At 46.0% G+C, this 18,647-nt stretch overlaps 1 protein-coding gene across 1 annotated transcript in view; it reads left to right on the top strand.

The window, feature by feature from the left end:
* The window catches only part of CFAP70 (cilia and flagella associated protein 70), a 1,103,282-nt gene that overhangs the window by 845,460 nt on the left and 239,175 nt on the right, over positions 1-18,647 (top strand). Inside the window, exons 20-21 of the mRNA XM_086941320.1 lie at positions 8,062-8,229; positions 14,741-14,877. Coding sequence (XP_086797446.1) covers positions 8,062-8,229; positions 14,741-14,877 — 305 coding nt within the window. The remainder of the gene's footprint in view (positions 1-8,061; positions 8,230-14,740; positions 14,878-18,647) is intronic.

The raw sequence follows: 18,647 nt of genomic DNA, 5'->3' as shown, positions 1-18,647 counted from the left end.
CTGGAATTGCGGGCAATACGTCTGGCGCTCAAGGCCTTCCTCCCTTCCCTTCGCGGGCGGTCAGTTCAAGTCCTGAAGGACAACACGACCGCGATGTGGTACATCAACAAACAGGGAGGAGTAGGGTCGCAGTGTCTCTGCAGAGAGGCTCTGCGTCTCTGGTCCTGGGTTCAGGACCATCAGATTTGTCTGATGGCAAATCATCTGGCCGGAGTTCAGAACGTTTGTGCAGACAGTCTCAGTCGGCTGTTCTCTGCCGATCACGAGTGGAGGCTCCATCCAGAGGTAGTTCTCGACATCTTTCGGATGTGGGGGACTCCTCGGGTGGACCTGTTCGCCACTCACGAGAATGCTCACTGCCTGTCATTCTGCAGCCTCCAGTTTCCGATGCAGGGAGCCTTGGGAGATGCGTTTCAGTTGAGTTGGAGCTCGCAACTCCTTTACGCGTTTCCTCACATACCCTTGATTCCTCGGGTTCTGAGGAAAATTCGCCAAGACCGGGCCCGAGTATTATTGATTGCCCCGGATTGGCCAAGAAGGGTGTGGTACTCAGACCTTCTCCACCTCTCCTCTCACCCGCCGCTCCGTCTCCCTCTCAGGGCAGATCTCTCTCAGATGGAGGGGCAGGTTCTACACCCCCAACTCCAGACCTTACACCTTCATGCCTGGAGATTGAACGGGGCAACCTGATTTCTTTTTCTCTCCCTCACGATGTGGTGGATGTCATTTTGTCAGCCAGGCTTGACTCCACTAAGTCCATCTATTCTTATAGGTGGTCTAAGTTTGTTATTTGGTGCAGGGAGAAGTCCATAGACCCTTTGAGGGCCCATTTATCTGATGTTCTCCAGTTTGCCCTTTCCCTAGCACAGCAGGGTCTTGCTGTTGCCACGGTGAAGGGTTATCTGTCGGCGCTGTCGGCGTTTATCTGTTTGCCTGACCAGCCTTCTCTGTTTAAATCTCCTATAGTTTTGAGGTTTTTGAAGGGCCTCACTAATAAGTTCCCTCCTATCCCTTTTATTGTGCCTCAGTGGGATTTGAATCTAGTTCTGACATTTTTAATGGGTGCTCCTTTTGAGCCTCTTCATAAATGTCCCATGAGGCTCCTGACTTTCAAAACTGTTTTCCTTGTTGCAATAACCTCGGCAAGGAGGGTTAGTGAGCTTCAAGCTCTTAGTTCCAAGCCCCCATTCCTGTCCATTCATGCTGATTGAATGGTTCTTAGGACCAGGGCTGCTTTTCTGCCGAAGGTGGTGACTCCTTTCCACCTTGGTCAATCCGTTACCCTTCCTACCTTTTATCCTCCCCCTCACCCTTCCAAGGAGGAGGAGAGATTACACCGTCTTGACCCCAAGAGGGCGGTGTCTTTTTATTTGGACAGAACTAGAGACTGTCACATGGATGACCAGCTCTTTATTGGCTTTGCTGGCTGCAAGAAGGGAAGAGCGGTCCATAAGAGGACTTTGTCGAGATGGATCGTCCTCTGCATTAAGATCTGCTACTCTTTGGCCGGTAAGGAACCACCAGAGGGCATAAGGGCTCATTCAACTAGGGCTAAGTCTTCGACCTCTGCATTGGTTAGAGGTGTTGCTGTAGAGGATATTTGTAGGGCCGCAACTTGGTCTTCCCTCCACACTTTCGCGAAGCACTACTGCTTGGATACCGAAGTGAGGAGGGACGGTCATTTTGCGCGCTCTGTCCTTCAGGATTTCCTGGTCTAGAAGAGTGGAAACCCTCCTCCGGGAGTGGGGTCTGCTGTGGGACTCTATTCACAAGGTGAGGAATCCACGCGGCAGATGTATCTATCAGAAGAACAAGTTACTTACCTTCGGTAACGCTTTTTCTGGTAGATACAATATCTGCCTGTGCATTCCTCACTGACCCACCCGCCTCTCCGTTGTCCACTCTTCTTTGCCAGAGTATCTTTAATGGATTGTTTTATTGTAAAATGTTTTATTGCATTTTCTTCACACTGTGTGTGTTACTTTGATTTCTATACTGTGTATATTGTGTACATTTCTACTGTCATCGGTCCGTCCGTGTGCCTCGAAGGCACGGAAAAAAGGGCGGAACTGATGTAATCACGCCGGCGTGGGCCTATTATAGGCGTCGGTGACGTCAGCGGATTCGCGAGCGGAGCCGTGTCTCTGTGACGTCCGCGTCGGCGCAAAGCTACAAAAAGAATATCCGAATGTTGCTGAGGCAAGGGTATATTCACAAGGTGAGGAATCCACAGGCAGATATTGTATCTACCAGAAAAAGCGTTACCGAAGGTAAGTAACTTGTTCAGCAGGCACATTTACCCTCTGCACTGTGTGGGTGACAGGAGTGCCCATGTGAGTGTACGGTGAACGATCCAACAGTGTGAGAGGAGGATGAGAGGAGGGACTGCAGGGTGAGTGAGGTGACCATATGAATTTGGGTGTGGATGGAAGTGCAGAGTAGGACAAATGAATGTATGGTTAGTGATGGGCTTGTTTGAGTGAGATTGCAGAGTGAACAGTGAGGGGGACAGGTTAGTAAAGTGTCACATGAGTGCTGTAGTGGCGGCTCCTCCGCTAAGGTGGATGAACGTTGCCGCACTGCTCAAAAGCCAAAAATGAAATGATAATAACGTATTGTTATTATCTTTTTATTTTCCCTATTGAAGTCAGTGGTGGGGCAGGTGGGGCTGACCACAGCAGAGGAGGAGTGGTGTGCACTTTCGAAGTGCCCATGAGCTGTTTGACCAGCCCTCTTGGGCCGACCAAACAGTTCATACGCACTTTGCATGTTCCTACCATTCTGCAGTACACAGCCTGGTGAGGAACATGCAGAGGCTCCTTGTTCCAGTCAGAGCGCCAATCCACGACGCTTAGACCAATCACAATGCTGCATTTCAGCCTTGTGATTGGCTCAGGGGAGCCTGTGTGCCTGGGTGCTTCCAGCTGCCGGCCGGGACAGGAATATGAAAAGAACGGAGGAAAGGTGATAGCCGGACAGCAGTTAAAGGTAAGACTTATTAAAAATGTTTTATATTAGATTCCTCCCTCCCTATCCCCCGACCCACCACCCCATCCCTTAGCAGCAGCTACTGGAGTGCAGTGTGAGTAGTGTGCCTGTGTGACTGCAGGGTGAGGTACAGGGTGAACAGCGCAATTACAGAGTGATCACTGTGAGAGTAGAGTGAGCGGCATGCTCATGTGACCGCTGGGTATTGGAGGGAGAATAGTGTGAGTTCATGGCAAGTGTCATAATTGTAGTGTGGTCACTGTGAGTGCAAAGTAAATGGTTTGAATGCATTGTGATCAGTGTGAGTGCATTGTGATCGCTGTGAGTGCAGAATGAATGGTGTGAGTGCATGGTGATCAGTGTGAGTGCATTGTGATCAGTGTGAGTACAGGGTGAGTGTGAAAGTGAAGGGCGAGAATGAGGAGTGAGTTGTTTGAATACATTGTGCATTCACAGACACTTGAAGTAACTCAGCATGTTATTGAGTGCTCAGACAACAAAGTGATGACGGGGCTGTTCCTAAAATAAAGGGGGAGAGAAGGAGAGGTGTAGGTCACTAGGGAAGGGGTTGGTGTTCAATTGGACAACCACCCCTGGGTATCCAATGTGTTGGATATAATGGCCTCACACACCCTTGCGAGTGTCATGTTTCATCATAGGTAATTATCCTCGTCAGGCAGGCGGTGCAATGCCCAACGGGCTCACCTCAAAGAGGGGCTCTTTATCGGAGATCTTTTATCCAACTGCCTTATGGTGAAGTGCGGGTAAGGGGCCAGGAAAGAGTAGAAAGTTTGGGTGAGGGTAAAATGTGACACGAGATACCGGAGACAATTTTATTCTGGTGGTCCTCTGCCACAAGTAAAATCAGGGATAGCCGGTACTCATGGGAACTATTGTTTCCCAGGGTAAACCGGGGCTATAAGTGCAAAAGGTGTGGTCGACATGTTTCTCGCATATAGTTCGTTGACTGCGATTCTTCAGGACCTATAAGGGAAGCACTATCTACTAAACATGATCTAGTAAGTATCAGTTTAAACAAAACATTTAGGTTGTACTACCTGTCTGACACTGTTCCTACCTAGAATTGTGGGAGACAAAAAGGACAATACAGCAGGTAAGTAACAACAAGTGAAAATATAGTGACCATGGGTACACTGTGCGTGGAGGTGAACACACTGTGAGAAGTGGCATACTAGTGGAAAAGGTGACTAGTATGTGAAATAAAAGCAATTTAAAAACCAAAATGCAGCAATTATCAATTAGACTGTATTATCTAACCTTGGTATAGGTGTCGCTGTTACTCACCTAGTGGTTAGGGTCAATGGGTGTCAACAGTACCCGGCGGAACTAGCATCAGGCGTGAAGCCAAAGAGTTTGGGCTGGGGAGGGAAGCCAGTGCAGATCAGTAACGTATAATACATGGTGGGTATGCAGGATATAGAGTGACCCATCCCGCCTCGTTGGAGAGACCAGGTAGGTCCAGTGTGTGTGGAAGTGGTTATCATGGGAAGCGCGTGATCACCAGGGATATAGTTTCATGCTCCTCGTGGATGGGGATCCTCAACTAGTATGGATAACCGGGAACCAGGTTAAGTTAAACAAAGGGGATACAATGGGTGTTGTGACATATCCCACATATGGCGCTGCTCAAGGGTAGCGGTCAAATAAGGTGCTATAGCACTGGAGAGGCCATTGTTGCGGTCTCGCTTGTTGGTGTAGACAAAGGATGGCACACGCCGCAAGATTAACCGCGGTCAGAGTGTCATTAAAACAAAGAAGCCTCATCGTTCTCACCAATCCCTTAAGCAGAAACCCAGTATCAGGTCTCCGGTATGGAAAGCTACGGGAGTGGTGCAGGAAAGGGAAGATGCCGGTTAGAGGGGCGCCACAGTAATGCGGGACCCTGAAGGTGCGTATGTGTGGACATAGTGTCCCTGCATAGGTCCTCACATTAGCCCACCAAACTCCCGTCTGTGTCACTTACTTTCAAAAGCCTGTACTGAAGCGTTCTCTGCCTATCCTTCGCGCCGGGTCCGGATAGTAAGGACCTGGTTGCCGGCTTACGGTTAAAGTACGAAGCTGATTCAGCTCCGGAGCAGGAAGTGAGGTGCTGTCCGGGTCATGTGAATAGAGTCACCAGACTGGCGGCCATATTGGAGTGGTGATCGAGTCGCTATGTGGAGAAGACTGTTGGAAATGGCTCTGTGTGTGTCAGGTTTGCACCGAGTGGTGGAAAGGCTGATTGAATCTAAGTGGGTCTGTGAAGTGGACTCAATGTCCCAGATTATCAGGACTGGAAACAAAGTAATTTCCTATCCGAGGTCAGAGCGTCTCACTCACAAATGTGGCTCCTCATATTAGCCAGTCCCTACTACAATAACCATGCATCGAATTTGGGGTATTAGAAGCTACTGGAGCGGTGTAGGGAGGGGCGGAGGGGGGTTGGAAAGGAGCCACAGTGGTGCGGGAACCTGGGAAAATGCGTGTGTGCGGACATAGTGCCCCTTCATAAGTCCTCACATTAGCCCACCACAATCCCGCCTATGTCACTTACTTCCAAGTGCCTGTGCTGTGGCATGCTATGCCTACCCCTCGCGCCGGGTCCGGATAGTGAGGACCAGGTCATTGGCCTCAGGTATAAGTAGGAAGCTAAGGTAGCTCGGATGCAGGAAGTGAGGTATTTTGCGGGTTATTGAGGGCTGCCATAGGGTTTTAGATAGAAGTTAAACTATTGCTATTATAGCATTACTAGCAGCCCGCCCCAGCGTTGCCTGGGGCAGAAGGGGGCAGCATTTCAGGCTTGCGGCAGCGTTGCCCGGGGCAGAAGGGGGCTGGGGGCAGCATTTCAGGCTTGCGTGCACCCATGGCTCCCGACCGTCCCCCCGGGCGACCCCCGCCCGTCCCCCCGCCTGTCCCTCCGCCCATCCCTGGTTGCGCACCCGCGGCTCTTGGATGGTTCACTTACCTTACTCGCCGCTCCTCCTCGCGCTGCTGATTTTACCGCTCCACTGCTCCTCCGCTTCTCGCTGGTCATTACCGCTTGTCCGCCGCTCGCCCCTCCTCCCCGCCTGTCCGCAGCTCCTCCCAGCGATCATGTCCTCCGCTCTTTCTGTTGCTCCTGAATGCTGCTCCTCCCCGCGCTCTCGATGTCATGACGCAGACGTCGCGGCCGGCGCTTCTTTCAGGGGACTACTTAGTTTTTAAAGTAAATTTTTTAAATTTACGTTTTATTTTAATTTTATGTAGCCTATGTCCATCTACACACCCTGAGAATTTCCAGGATGTATCGGGTGTGTGGATTGGCGTTGTGGTTCCCGAGTTTACCTGGCTCAAAGGGTTGTGTTCTCTCTTTATAATAGTAGTATAGATTCATGGACAGGGCCAGACTGGCTAAGGCGGGCACCCAGCATTTTCTCGGCGGGCCAGAAGGGTGGGGGCCAGTTTCAGTACAGAGGGACTGTTTTACGGCAGTGCTGCAATATCGGCACCCTGTACGAAGATCTGCTGCTGTGTTTTTCAAGCGCAGCCTCCCATTCCCCCCCCCCTCCTCCACACACACACACACACACACACATACACAATGGACGATCCGACTCAATTGCCTTAGCCGGTTTGCATTCCCAGTCCGGCCCTGTTCAGGGATCAAGGGTAGAGGAAATAAATATTGTGCTCATCCTGTAACAAACTTCAAGTCTTGTGATTAGGGTGGCCAGCTCATTATATTGATGTCCCAGGCTGTACAAAAATAAACAGTCACCTAAAGCTAATTTTCAGCACTTATCTGTGCTTACTTGGAACAGCAAATATGAATAGAAAGCATTTTTAATTGTGTTCTAGGGCTACCTGAGTGAGCCATAACTGATAATTAAAGGGAACAAAGACAGAAAAGTCACATTACAAATTAATACATACTATTTTGTTTATACCCATATCATTGTCAAGACGAGGCCTTTGCAAGCTCTTTAAGCAACAAATGGCTGGTATTTTTCTTTTGGGTGCCCTACTTTCTATTCCTTTTCCTGAAATGCATTCTCAAACTAAGGCATTAAAAAATCAATACAAATGTAAGTAACAGGCAGAGTGGGGGCCCAGGGGCAAATGAGGACATGCCCCTTTGAGATCATTCTATTCACATTTAATGCTGGTGTGATCTGTATTGCGGGGGGCTGCGCGGGTGTCTGCACCCCAACAAAATGGGTGTGCAAATGCAAATTGTGTGCCTGGGAAAGGTTTGTTAGGGCTCTTCCCTCTCTAATCCCCATCCAACTCTGTCCACCTGCTTTCCTTCCACACCAGCTACGAGTCTTATCTCCAGGGCTTTAAGTGGGATGAAAAAACGGGGGGGGGGGGGGCGGGGGGGGGGTCTCATAAAGGGGCGTGGGCAATGTAATGAAGGGTTTGGCTTAAAACAGGTAAAGCTAAAAATCTGTGCTTAGCATGGTGTGCCACCTCACTTGTATTTAGCTGTTTCTGTCACTGCATCCAGATATATGATACAAGTAACATCATACCTGCAACTAGTCAGGACTATTGGCTTTGTCGATGGTAGTTGTTGCATAAGATAAATAAGCAGCAACTATGGCTTGTATATAATATTGACAGGGCTTCCACTTACAGCCCTGGTGACACCACAACAATTTTGCTGCTCATGAGTTTCAAAAAGAGAAGGGAAATCCAGAGAGAAAATTACTCTCTTTAAAGAATATCCCTTCCCCTACACCACTCACCTGGCATGAGGTCATGGTGCAGCTTCTCCACTAGTGTGCATTGTGAGCAGCGCACATCGATGTGCCTGCTGTCACTGCAGTCCGGAAAAAAACGGACCGCCTGTGCCAGGGCACAAAACAGAGCCCGATAGAAACTCGTTTCGAGGCCCCCTTTAAGAAATTGCGGGTGCTCAGCACCAGTGAGACCCGGGCCACTTAAAGCCTTGTTTATCTCCATCTCTCTGGAGCTCCCTCCAGTCCCCCTATTTCTCACCCGATTTGACTATCTTGTGGACTCTTGTTTACCTCCACAGCTCCAACAAAGACTATTTCCCTGTCTTCCTTGTGCCCCCTATGTTCTCTTTAGGACTCTTCTATGAAATCCAGGACAATGACATTCAGATGGACATGGCCTTCCAGGAAGCTGGCAAACTACGGCTGGCAAACATAGAAAAGGACAGGGCTGCAGCAAAAGCAGCAGCTGAAGTGCTCACCAAAGAAGAAGACGCTGCACGCGCTGACGTCACTGAGACTGGTATGTACTGGTAAAGAAGGTGTGCTCGTGGTGCATAGTTCTGAGGAGGCTTGAATGTATTCCACAGTTTTAGCAGTTATAATCTTTTATGTAAACCTACAAAGCAAGTTAAAGGGAGTAGAAAGCTCCAAGTAGCTTGTGGTAGCCACACAGCCCTTCTTGTTGCCCTTTTCCTCTCCTATATCACTCGTTTGAATCCCCCACATGTCTGTTCTTTCTCCTTGCCTTTCCTGTATGCATGACTGTAAGGTTGAAAGTCCTGGCTGTGCCCTACAAGCCTCTTTTGATTTGAAAGTTTCTTGCAGATTAGTCAATAGTCCTACAGTTATAAAGGAATGCAAAAAGTGCCTTTAAACTAATGGAAGCTCAGACTTAACAATACCTATACATTCGCTATTGCCAAAAATATATTTAATTGTCCTATGTGCAGATGCACGGAGTGCGAACTGCTATTTATTCCAGTTGTTGTGTGCAGGAAAGGACTATGACTCACCAGAGGCGAAGCCTCAAGTGAGTGTGATGCCCTTTCCCTTCTTCAATAATAGGTCGAAATTAGCCTTTATGGTTTATGCTGTGGAATTTTAATATGTTTAGTTATTTAAATGTATTTAATCAAAACCTGAATGCAAGGGGTAACATTTGTTCACCAGGGTAAATTTACATTGAAGAGGACTCTTGACTATTTGGAGAGTTGTTACCTAATAACATACATTGTACCATGCTGTATGTGCGACAGTAAACAGTCTTTATCTCATTTCAGTGTGAGTATACTGTGGTAACAAAATTGAAATTGACATTTGCACTGCAGTATCCCAGCATGCTCTGTGCATTCAGTTCTTTTTTGGTCCCCTGAGAACTAGCTCTGCCTATTTTTATTTTTTAGGAAAATCTTTTCAAGCGACCTCGAAATATCCTGACAGAGTTTGTTAGGGTTCCTTCAGCTTTGTTCCTTTGAAACAGCCCACATCTACTCTGCATCATGCCTCCTTGACTCACATTAGTGATGACTGTGAACTTTGCCAGAAATGTACACAACCAAATGAAAATCCACCTGCACTGTAGGCAAAATAAGCTAGAAAATACTAACAAACATGTGAACTAACCCCCAGGCTTCAAAAAGGCCCGGGGAAGGTGCCCCTTTATCAAACAGCTTATCTGTATTAACTACCGGATGTCTCCGTGGAAGAGCCCAAAAGATGCATCATTAAAATTCAATGATTCTGTTCGGCTTTACAAATTCAACTATGAGGAGTGGTGTACCGACAACTTGTTTGCCATTTAGGACTGATTTGATATCAGATTTATTCAGTGCCCAGGAGGAGAATACGTTTGCCATTGAGGACCTCCTTAATGTGTATATTTTTTGATTGCAAATAAATATGTTTTGAGAGGCACCATTTGATTATGAGACTTTTATCAACAACAAGGTTTGCACCTTTCCACCAAGAGTATCTAGTCCTCTTCAGTCGGCTTCAGATTGCAAATACTCTCAAGCATTTTCCTGAACACAGCAACAAGCTCCAGTTGTGTTCATCCTACCATCACGACAACAGTCATCTTGTTCTCCTTGTGTCAAAGCTTTACGTTCAGTGACCTCATCTCTTGCACAGCCTATACCTACGTTTCCATATCCAATTACATAATAAGCTAAGACTCCAAGAATGCCCTCAATGCCAAGAAGGGATTTGCACAAAAGAGCTCCTTACCAGGTACCAAATCATCTATGCCTAGCCATACCCGTCTAGCAGGCATCACACTTCACTGAGAGACTGAATGCCGCCTAGGCGAGACTAGATGTTACAATTCAAGAAGATTTTGCATGCCAGCAATGGGCACACTGTCCTGGATATTATCGCCACCCCCCACCCCTCACCCACTAGCTCAGATGTCCCAAGGTACTGTTCCACCATCTCTGATTCACCTCCAGCAAGGACTTCTCTGGCACATCTTACCCTTTAACCAGACTGGCTTTGTGGCAAAATCAGGAACCACAACAAACCTGCTTGCACTATCAGTACTGACAGAGAAAGCATCGGCATCAGTAATGCCACTTCATTGCTATTTTGTTGATCTCAAGGCGGCCTTCAACTGTGTGACCAGGAGTCTTTTATGGCTTAAACTGCAAGAATGGGGGATCTCTTCTGCCCTCCTAAAGGCCATAATCCAGCTTCACTCTAGCACCTGGATTCGTATAAAATTGGGAGAAGATTCCCACGTTTCAAGGAAAATACAAACATTTTGTGGGGTAAAACAAGACTGTATATTGGCATCCCTTCTTTTCAACCTCTTGATCTCAGACTTATAACAGCTACTTGATGAAGGTAATTGCCACCCTCCAAAACTCTGCTGTACCAGCGTAAGCAACCTGCTATATGCAGACGATCTTGTCTTGCTCAGCCATTCTAGGGTCGGCAACAATCTGGAATTAAACCTATCAAAGACAAAGACAATAACACTCGGGTAAAGGAAGCCACTAAGTGGAGAGTTGCTCTTTAATGGCAAAAGCATTGAAAGTACCGCCGCTTACAAATATCTGGAGATCTTTATGGATTCAAGGGGCACCTTCTGCAAACAGAAGGAAGCTGTCAGGGCAAAGGCTCTGTCAATCGAGGTAGCACTTACGAAGCTTGCGATGCAATTATCCGGCCCAAGTCTGTCCCCCCTTTTAACTGTCATGAAAGCCAAAACTTCCAATTATTTATCGTATGGCCAGGAGATAATGCTGGGGAAAGACTCCTGTCTAGTGAACAAGATAACAATAAGAATCTTTAAGCGAGCATGGAGACTACTGGAATCTTCATACCCAGCTCAGATAAGACTTGAGCTCGGTCTTCTTGACCATTGAGGAGTTGGGACCAGCGCTTTGCAACAAATTGTGCATTTCATGTGAAGGAAGCCTGGAGGCCACACTGTGGCAAGACATATCAACCAGTAAATAGGGTTGAAAATAACGCTGCTATTTAGAACACTCTGCGAATGCTGGACGCAATTGAAATTTGTGAATTAACCCATCCCTGCAGGCCCGCAAAACATACATTAAAAAGAGTCCAACTCTGTTAGGGTACAACTGACAAAACGCAAACACGCCTGGACGTTTTATTGGGGTTTAAGCCAGGGACCGCGGTGCTACATCTATTGTGCACCTATGGAGTAGCATGGAAAAAAAGTTTTCTGGCCCTCAGGATGGGTGAATGCCCATTTTTACAACATCTACCAGATTGGCGCCGCTCAAACGACAATACAATGTGCAGGTGGTGTGGGTGCACCACGGAGTCAATTGAGCATGTGGTGTGCATTTGCCCTGCCCTACTCAACGATCGAAGGATGCTGCTACGGGGCGAACTTGGTTTTTGCTCCTGCCACCAAGCCATCGTAGCAGCCATGAACCCTGAGAACCAGAGGCTCAATGTCCACTTCACCAAGTTCATCACAAGAGCGGCAAAAAGGTTAATGCAGTGGGAGTCCCAGTAACCAAATCTCCATCTTCTTGCACTGGGTCGCCTCCCACTTACTAATGCAGCCAGACGCTATCTTTTACTCTGGATTAACATGGCTGCCCAATTTACTCCATCACCCGTGTTTTTTAGCAGAGACACCAGAGTCTCTTCCCTTCTCCGCGCAGGGACCATTCTCCTTTTCAGATAGAGCCCTAAAGTGAGTGGATCGGACAGTTAGACTTTTCTGGACTGCGCCTTGTCCATTTCTCTCTCTTTTTCTTCTCTGTGTTCTAACAGAAGGGCCCCTCTCTCGCAATGGAGTCATTCTGCCCTTCATGTCACATCTTTTACAGAATTCACATGTCATCAGGAAAATTATGAAAAATTAAATCCGGTACCCTCTTGGCTCTATGTACTTATGCTCCGTCAAACATTTTAACTTTTGTAACAGAACCTCTTTTTTATAACTTTTTATTATCAGAGTGTTTTCCTATTGTGGAGATTTTAACTAATCGAACAATAAACTTTCTTACTACTGTCACTTCCCTGACACCTTATATAGCAGAGCGGCTTACCTGGAATCCCCGTGGCTACTCAACATAAGACTCAAATACACCAGGCTGCTTTCAGGCTCCAGTTTTTTAAAACATGCACTCAACCTGTTTCCAAAACTAACTTGAACAAGGGCGTCACCAAGGCGTCTTACAAAATACAAACCCAAGCAGGATCCACTTGTGGTCAGACAAAGACGAGCAGCGGCTCCCTTTACCTCCAGAAGGAGGAGAATAATAATTTGGAACTGGTAGTGAGAAACGTTTGCAGTTTAGCTGCAGAATGTTTTCTAAAGAATAGCACTGGTTAAACACTCGACTTTCATCAGTGATTAATATCCCTTTTCGAGCCAGTGCTCGAGGAATGAGCTTGAGAGCCTCCATTTAAAGCCTCTGCACAGCACCAGGGTAGCATTACACCTCTTAGGTTTTACAAAATCAATGGCTTTTTAGAGGTGGCTCGTGTATGCAGACTGTTCCGTAGAGAGTTAAAGTTAAAAGGTGATTGATCAAACTGCTTAAGTGAGCACTGTAAAATCATTGATTAGGTAGCGCATTGGAACCAGAAGTACCGGGCTGGATTGACCATGTTCAGTTGGTCATTATACTCCTGCACCATCCAGTCATAAGTTAAACATGTTGGAATGGAACATAATTATGCAGATCTGTTTTTTCTGGCTCATTTTATGCATAAGTCTCTTGATTCTGGTCTGTTTAACCATCCCATTTACTACCTGCATGATCAGGTTGTAAATCGGAGGTGGGGGCGATGTGACGCATTGTGGGTAGTAGGTTAAAACGGGGCAGGGAAGTTCCTACAGGGTGGGGAGCTTTGACAACCTCCTTTTGTGTTGCTTGATGCCTGGGGCTCCTCTCAGGCCTAAGCCTCTGCCTTGGCCCAGAGCTTTGTTATTAGTCAGCGTCAGGGGTCGGAGGCCTTGGTCAGGGTCAGGATCATTGTCTGCTTCGCCCTGGCTGCTGGACTGCTCAGAAGGGTCGGGCATGCTGTGCCTCTAACTGCAGCCCTTCAACTACCACCAGCCAAATGGGTTTACTGAGTCCAAGGTCGCACCTGCTAAAATTGGGTCTGGTGTTTTAAAAACTGAAGTTACTGGCTCCAGGTTTTGTGGAAACAGTCATTTCAGGTATGGAATCATCGGCTCTCTTGGAAGCAGGCAGAGCATTTTCTCCCTAAGATATTCTGCTTTGACTGACTCACAGTCAGTACCCAAGTATTTTTCTGGGAACCATTTGGTTTTAGCACATTTTTACCTCTTTAAATGACAGAGGTAGCTCTATTGGGCCAATTCAATGAGTTTAAGCTTAAGGAAATGTAAGTTCCAAAGTAAATATTTGAATACTAAATCAAATATACTCACTGTAGTGTTTGATTTTCCTTTACACCAATGTATTTCTCATCCTGACATTTTTCTAAATCCTACATCTCCAATCGAAGAGCACTTTCTAGTCTAACAACAATCCTCCCAGAACATGTTGTTGGAAATTTCCTCACACACCGCCCCAACCTCAGGATGAATCTGATTTACCACCCTACAGGTTAAACCAACACTGTTGAAGAATGCATGGAATTACTCACATCTCAATTAATCAGCTCAGACAATATTATCTTCCTCCTGGACTTTAATCTACTCAGGATCTAATCAAATCAAGCACGCCCCACCTCTTGGCCAGTGACCCCATTACGGTGGACTGGCCCAACCATCTACTGATCCCTGTCATGGTGTCTTTCACCAGCACTAAAACCTCTGCTGAACTTTAGAAGACCAAAATTTTGTTCAGGGACACAAGCAACCTCAACATCAAAGCCAAGCTCCTGTTAGGTCCCAATTAACATCAGTGAGGCCACAGACAGAGCCAACTTCAAAACCCTAAAACCTACTTCTATGCCCTATCCTAGGAGAGCATGGAAAGTAGAATAACTTGCAGTTAGATATTTCTATTGCTAAAGAGTGCACTGCATACCTTGTTTATAGCAGAGTGATCCCTGAGAAAGGCAAACATGCGTTCAGTATCAGCATCAACTCCTTCTAAGCCCAGTATCAGCTTTTAATGGAAAGTGCAATTCAGAGATGGCATCTCGAGGCAGGCAGAATCATCTTCAGGTCTACTGTTACCTATAAGAACAATGTTCTACAGATTCATATGCATCCTTATGTTTTCACTTTATGGTTCTGATACATGTCATCCATCTTTTTATCAATAAATAGGATGTGTTTTCTGAAATGTCATCATAGTAGTTAGAAATCCGACCTGGTTGGCTTGGAGGGGCTATAGAAGTGTTAACTCTCAAGAGTCCTAAGGATCCTACCTGAGGACATGCATGTTAGTTCACAGTGCATAAATCTAAATCATATACTAATGCTGTAGAGCTATTGTTTCAGGTGGGCCACTTTTTCCTATACCACAGTGTCATCCACTTTGACGTGCATGGTTTCGGTGTGCAACCTCTGCCATTTGCATCTGATGTAAGCTCTCCTCATCCTTTTCTTTATCTATCCTTAGCAATTGCAGATGTTAAGACTACACAGGAACCGGACCCCGGTGTGCATCTTGGATCTCATTCTTCCATTATAATGACCGAACGACCCAGTATCTTCATGGATACTATTGACTTCCTCATCAGAGTCAATGCTGTGCAGGTTAGTGCAAGCAAAGACGGTGAGTGGGTGTTGATGACTATTGCAATTGAAACAGTTGCAGAGGCTGAATACTGCCTGTATATATCTGCCCATTACTTATTTTTCTGTGCCCACTTTAAAGATATCAGGAAAAAATTCATTATACCCCTATTAAAGGGGAGAGGGTTCAGGCAGGTCAAACCAGCGTTATTGTATCTTCAACTGTTAACAGATATTTGGGAAATTTATAATGTGGCTAAATTTTTAACCATTGCAGTGAGATTGGGCAAAAAGATTAACTGGACATAGAACATCCACCACAAATATTGCCTACTGTAACTTGAATCAAGTTTTTTATCCTGTAAATTTTTAATTGTTGCACGTCTTCTTTTTAACTGTAGAATGATACTCTTTTTAAATGCTGTATTGTGATTCTTGGACCATTTTTTATGTGTGTCTTGTACTTTTATGGTTTTTGAAAATTGAACCGAATAAAGTATTTCTTGACTTGACTTGGCCTGTATATATCTATGTGCAGCCTAGTAAGGTAGTTACTAGGACGGACTGCCAGGAATCTCTCCAAGGAGGAACATTTGATTTAGTTCTTAATGCTGCCTCTCATGATGTTGTTTCTTTCTCTACCTATTTTTTGCTACCACGCCTTTATTAGACAAGGTTGACAGTGCAGTTACCTGCAAGAACTATTGCTTGCACTATATACTTATTAATATACTACAGAAAGCATTGTGTGAATGCAGTTATCATGACTCAAGTGTGACACTTACACTAACATGGCTTTTTTTTGTTTATCACTTTGGATGACAATCTTGTGATCAGGCTGTCCTGATGTGATCAACACAAAACAATTAGGAGATGTATGTATGAGATGTAAATATGGTAAAATGGGAGCAGTTAATCAAAACTACTAATGCCAGTTTATCACCACCACCAATACCACTAATACCTCTGATACCAAGAACAATACTTAATATGTATAATACGACCACCATCACCACCATTGCTGCCAATACCACAACTGCCAATATCAAAATCCTCAAAGTCAATAGCACCACCTGCATCACTACATCGCCAAAGCTGTGATCAGTACCACTACCAGCAATGCAATACCACAGTTAACAAAAGCGCAAGTACCACCACCAATACGACCAAAGCCAATATCTCCACTAGCACTAACACCACCGATACAAGTAGCAATTCCACCATAATACCAATACCTTCATAAATTCCACCATTAATACAGCAACCAATAGCCCAACCACCATTACCACCAGTACCACTAATTACACCAGGATCATCACCACCAACAACGGAACCACCACTACCAACAACATCAGTATCATTGCTACTGTCAAAACCTGTTTGTAGGGCCCTCGGGCAAGCAGGGACTCCTAGGCCACAGCTGTGGGTCCTCGGATTGTTTGCCTGTAATGTCCGAGGGTCCATCCTACAATGGCTTTGCAAACTTGGCCAAGTACAAATCCATCAGCACTTAGTTCTCAGGGATAGTGGTGGTGTACAATCACATGCTTTTTGCAGAGGTTAGTGTGGAAGCACAAAAGGCTCAGACCTGAACAAACACCCAACAGCGCAATAATATGATTGTCCAACCCAGTGCTTGTCTTTCATAAAGGAAAGTACTTAACCGCATGCACGCTAGCGGGTTTTCCCGCTGCGAGCTGGAATTTCAAAAATCCTGCGTTACGTGACAAAGCCAGCTCGTCATGCGCGCAGCGCAGGTAACGCCCATGACGAGCTGGCTTTGTCACCTGCATCGAGTGGGTTAATTACACTGCTAAACTCAACACTACACAAAACATATCAAATTCCTAGGGTACGGGTGTGAGCCGAATTCTTCTAGGTAAGGCTGTTCCCCCTCCTCACTTGGTCCGCACCCACCACACTGCTTTACTCTACAGTACTCTGGAATGGGTAACAGTGCAGGTGCAGAGCTTTTTCTATTGGTTACCAGTCTTTAGGCGATAATACCCCTCAGTCTCTCACCCCTGGTCTGGGGCGTGGTATGTCCCTTCTCATCCAGGGGATACTCATCAATAGTCATAATCTATGAATAATCCCCGCCCATGTGCGGGATCCCGGAGCATATAGAAAATACATATAAATATATATGTATAAATATGTGAAAACATATAATTGCAGCCTAAAAACCATTTTCTAACTGGCAAAAGTGCCGCAAAATTACATCAATTAGCATACATACAGTAGTACTCTTCCAAACCCTAAGGAAGAAAGAGAGCAGAAAACATTTGTATACAACAATGCTTTATTGCCATAGTAAAACCTGTAATTGCAGGCATTTGCCAGTAGGCTGCAGTAGAGTATAAAGCAAACAGAGAAAAAACTGACACCTTGCCTTTAAGGCATTAGAGTAGGGGTACCGTGCCTTTAAGACCTGAAGGCAACCCCCTGCTCCCATGGTGCACCACAGGTGACAGTTGGGTCAGTTCTTTTTTCCGGCTCCTTCTGTGAGGATCCTGGAGCTTGAGCTCTTCAGTTTTCAACTGAAATTGGTTTTTTGAGAGAGTTTTCTCAAATAATTTGACATTTTATGATTAAATAAGGCTTCTGATTTATTTTTCTGTGGTAACCCACAAGATTTTCCTATCAGAATGCCTGCTCTTTTTCGGAAATGTCCTTCCTGTGACAAGAAGATGGCTCTGAATGATCCACATTCTGTTTGTATTGTGTGTCTTCCATCTTCACACATTCCTGATCAGTGCCATCATTGTAAAAAATTTAAAAGTCGGACTCTTCGCGACAGGGAGAGGATTCGACTTCATGCCATGCAGGAGATGGACAAGAGTCAACAAAGACTATGGTAGGGGGGACCTAGGGGAAGTTTAAAGACCATACTCTGGATACTCTCCCCAAAGAGACATATAAACAACAAAGGTACCAGAGGGTCTCAAAAAGTGTGCCCAGCGGAAAAGAAAAGCCAAACCATCCCTGACCTCTACAGAGATGCGTCACAGAGGGCTCTCAACAGGATGAGGAAAATACCCATCAGTCACCAACCGGATCCGCCCTTCATCATTTGGGATTTTGTCCGTACCACCCGTCTGAGAAGATCGGTGCCACATACAGAGGTCAACCCGGTGGTAAGGGGGTTCCTCAACAAATACCGGCAATGTCAGTGTGGTGTGCCTCTCGATGTTATGAGTGGCCACGGAAGTGACTGGGGTGTGCAGTGTTGGGAAATATGTGAAAGTGAAGAAACCAAAAAAGGGGGTGTATTAAAATTGGTTGAGAAAGAGCACAAAAACAAACTTTATTCTCTGTGTGCCTAACTTACCAATATTAAAAAAGTTACCTAGGACTGTCTAATAATGTAGACCGCCTAGGATGGGCGTGGTCGACTAGTTTCTGCAAGTAAGGGACTACTGCGTCCTCCCCAGACGGCCAGGACGCCGGCCCAGGAGTACCGACGGAGAGAGCGGTGCTTCATCTTCCCCTGAGCCGCTGCCAGGTGGGGTAAGGCCAGCCTACCTTACAAATCTAGTGACCAGCACAGATTGTAAGAGGCACCCAGAGCTATCAGGTGACCATATGCACTTGCCGTTTGTTCTCCAGGTGTTAGTTTTCACTTCACTCATTTCACACGGTGCAGTAGTTTTATCTATATTCTTGGTCCTGATGAATGCAAGGACGCAGTAGTCCCTTACTTGCAGAAACTAGTCGACCACGCCCATCCTAGGCGGTCTACATTATTAGACAGTCCTAGGTAACTTTTTTAATATTGGTAAGTTAGGCAC

This window comes from Lissotriton vulgaris, chromosome 10, assembly GCF_964263255.1.
Source record: "Lissotriton vulgaris chromosome 10, aLisVul1.2, whole genome shotgun sequence".
Taxonomy (NCBI): Eukaryota; Metazoa; Chordata; class Amphibia; order Caudata; family Salamandridae; genus Lissotriton; species Lissotriton vulgaris.
The sequence above is the reverse complement of the archived record's forward strand: the minus strand, read 5'-3'. Positions and strand labels throughout refer to the sequence as shown.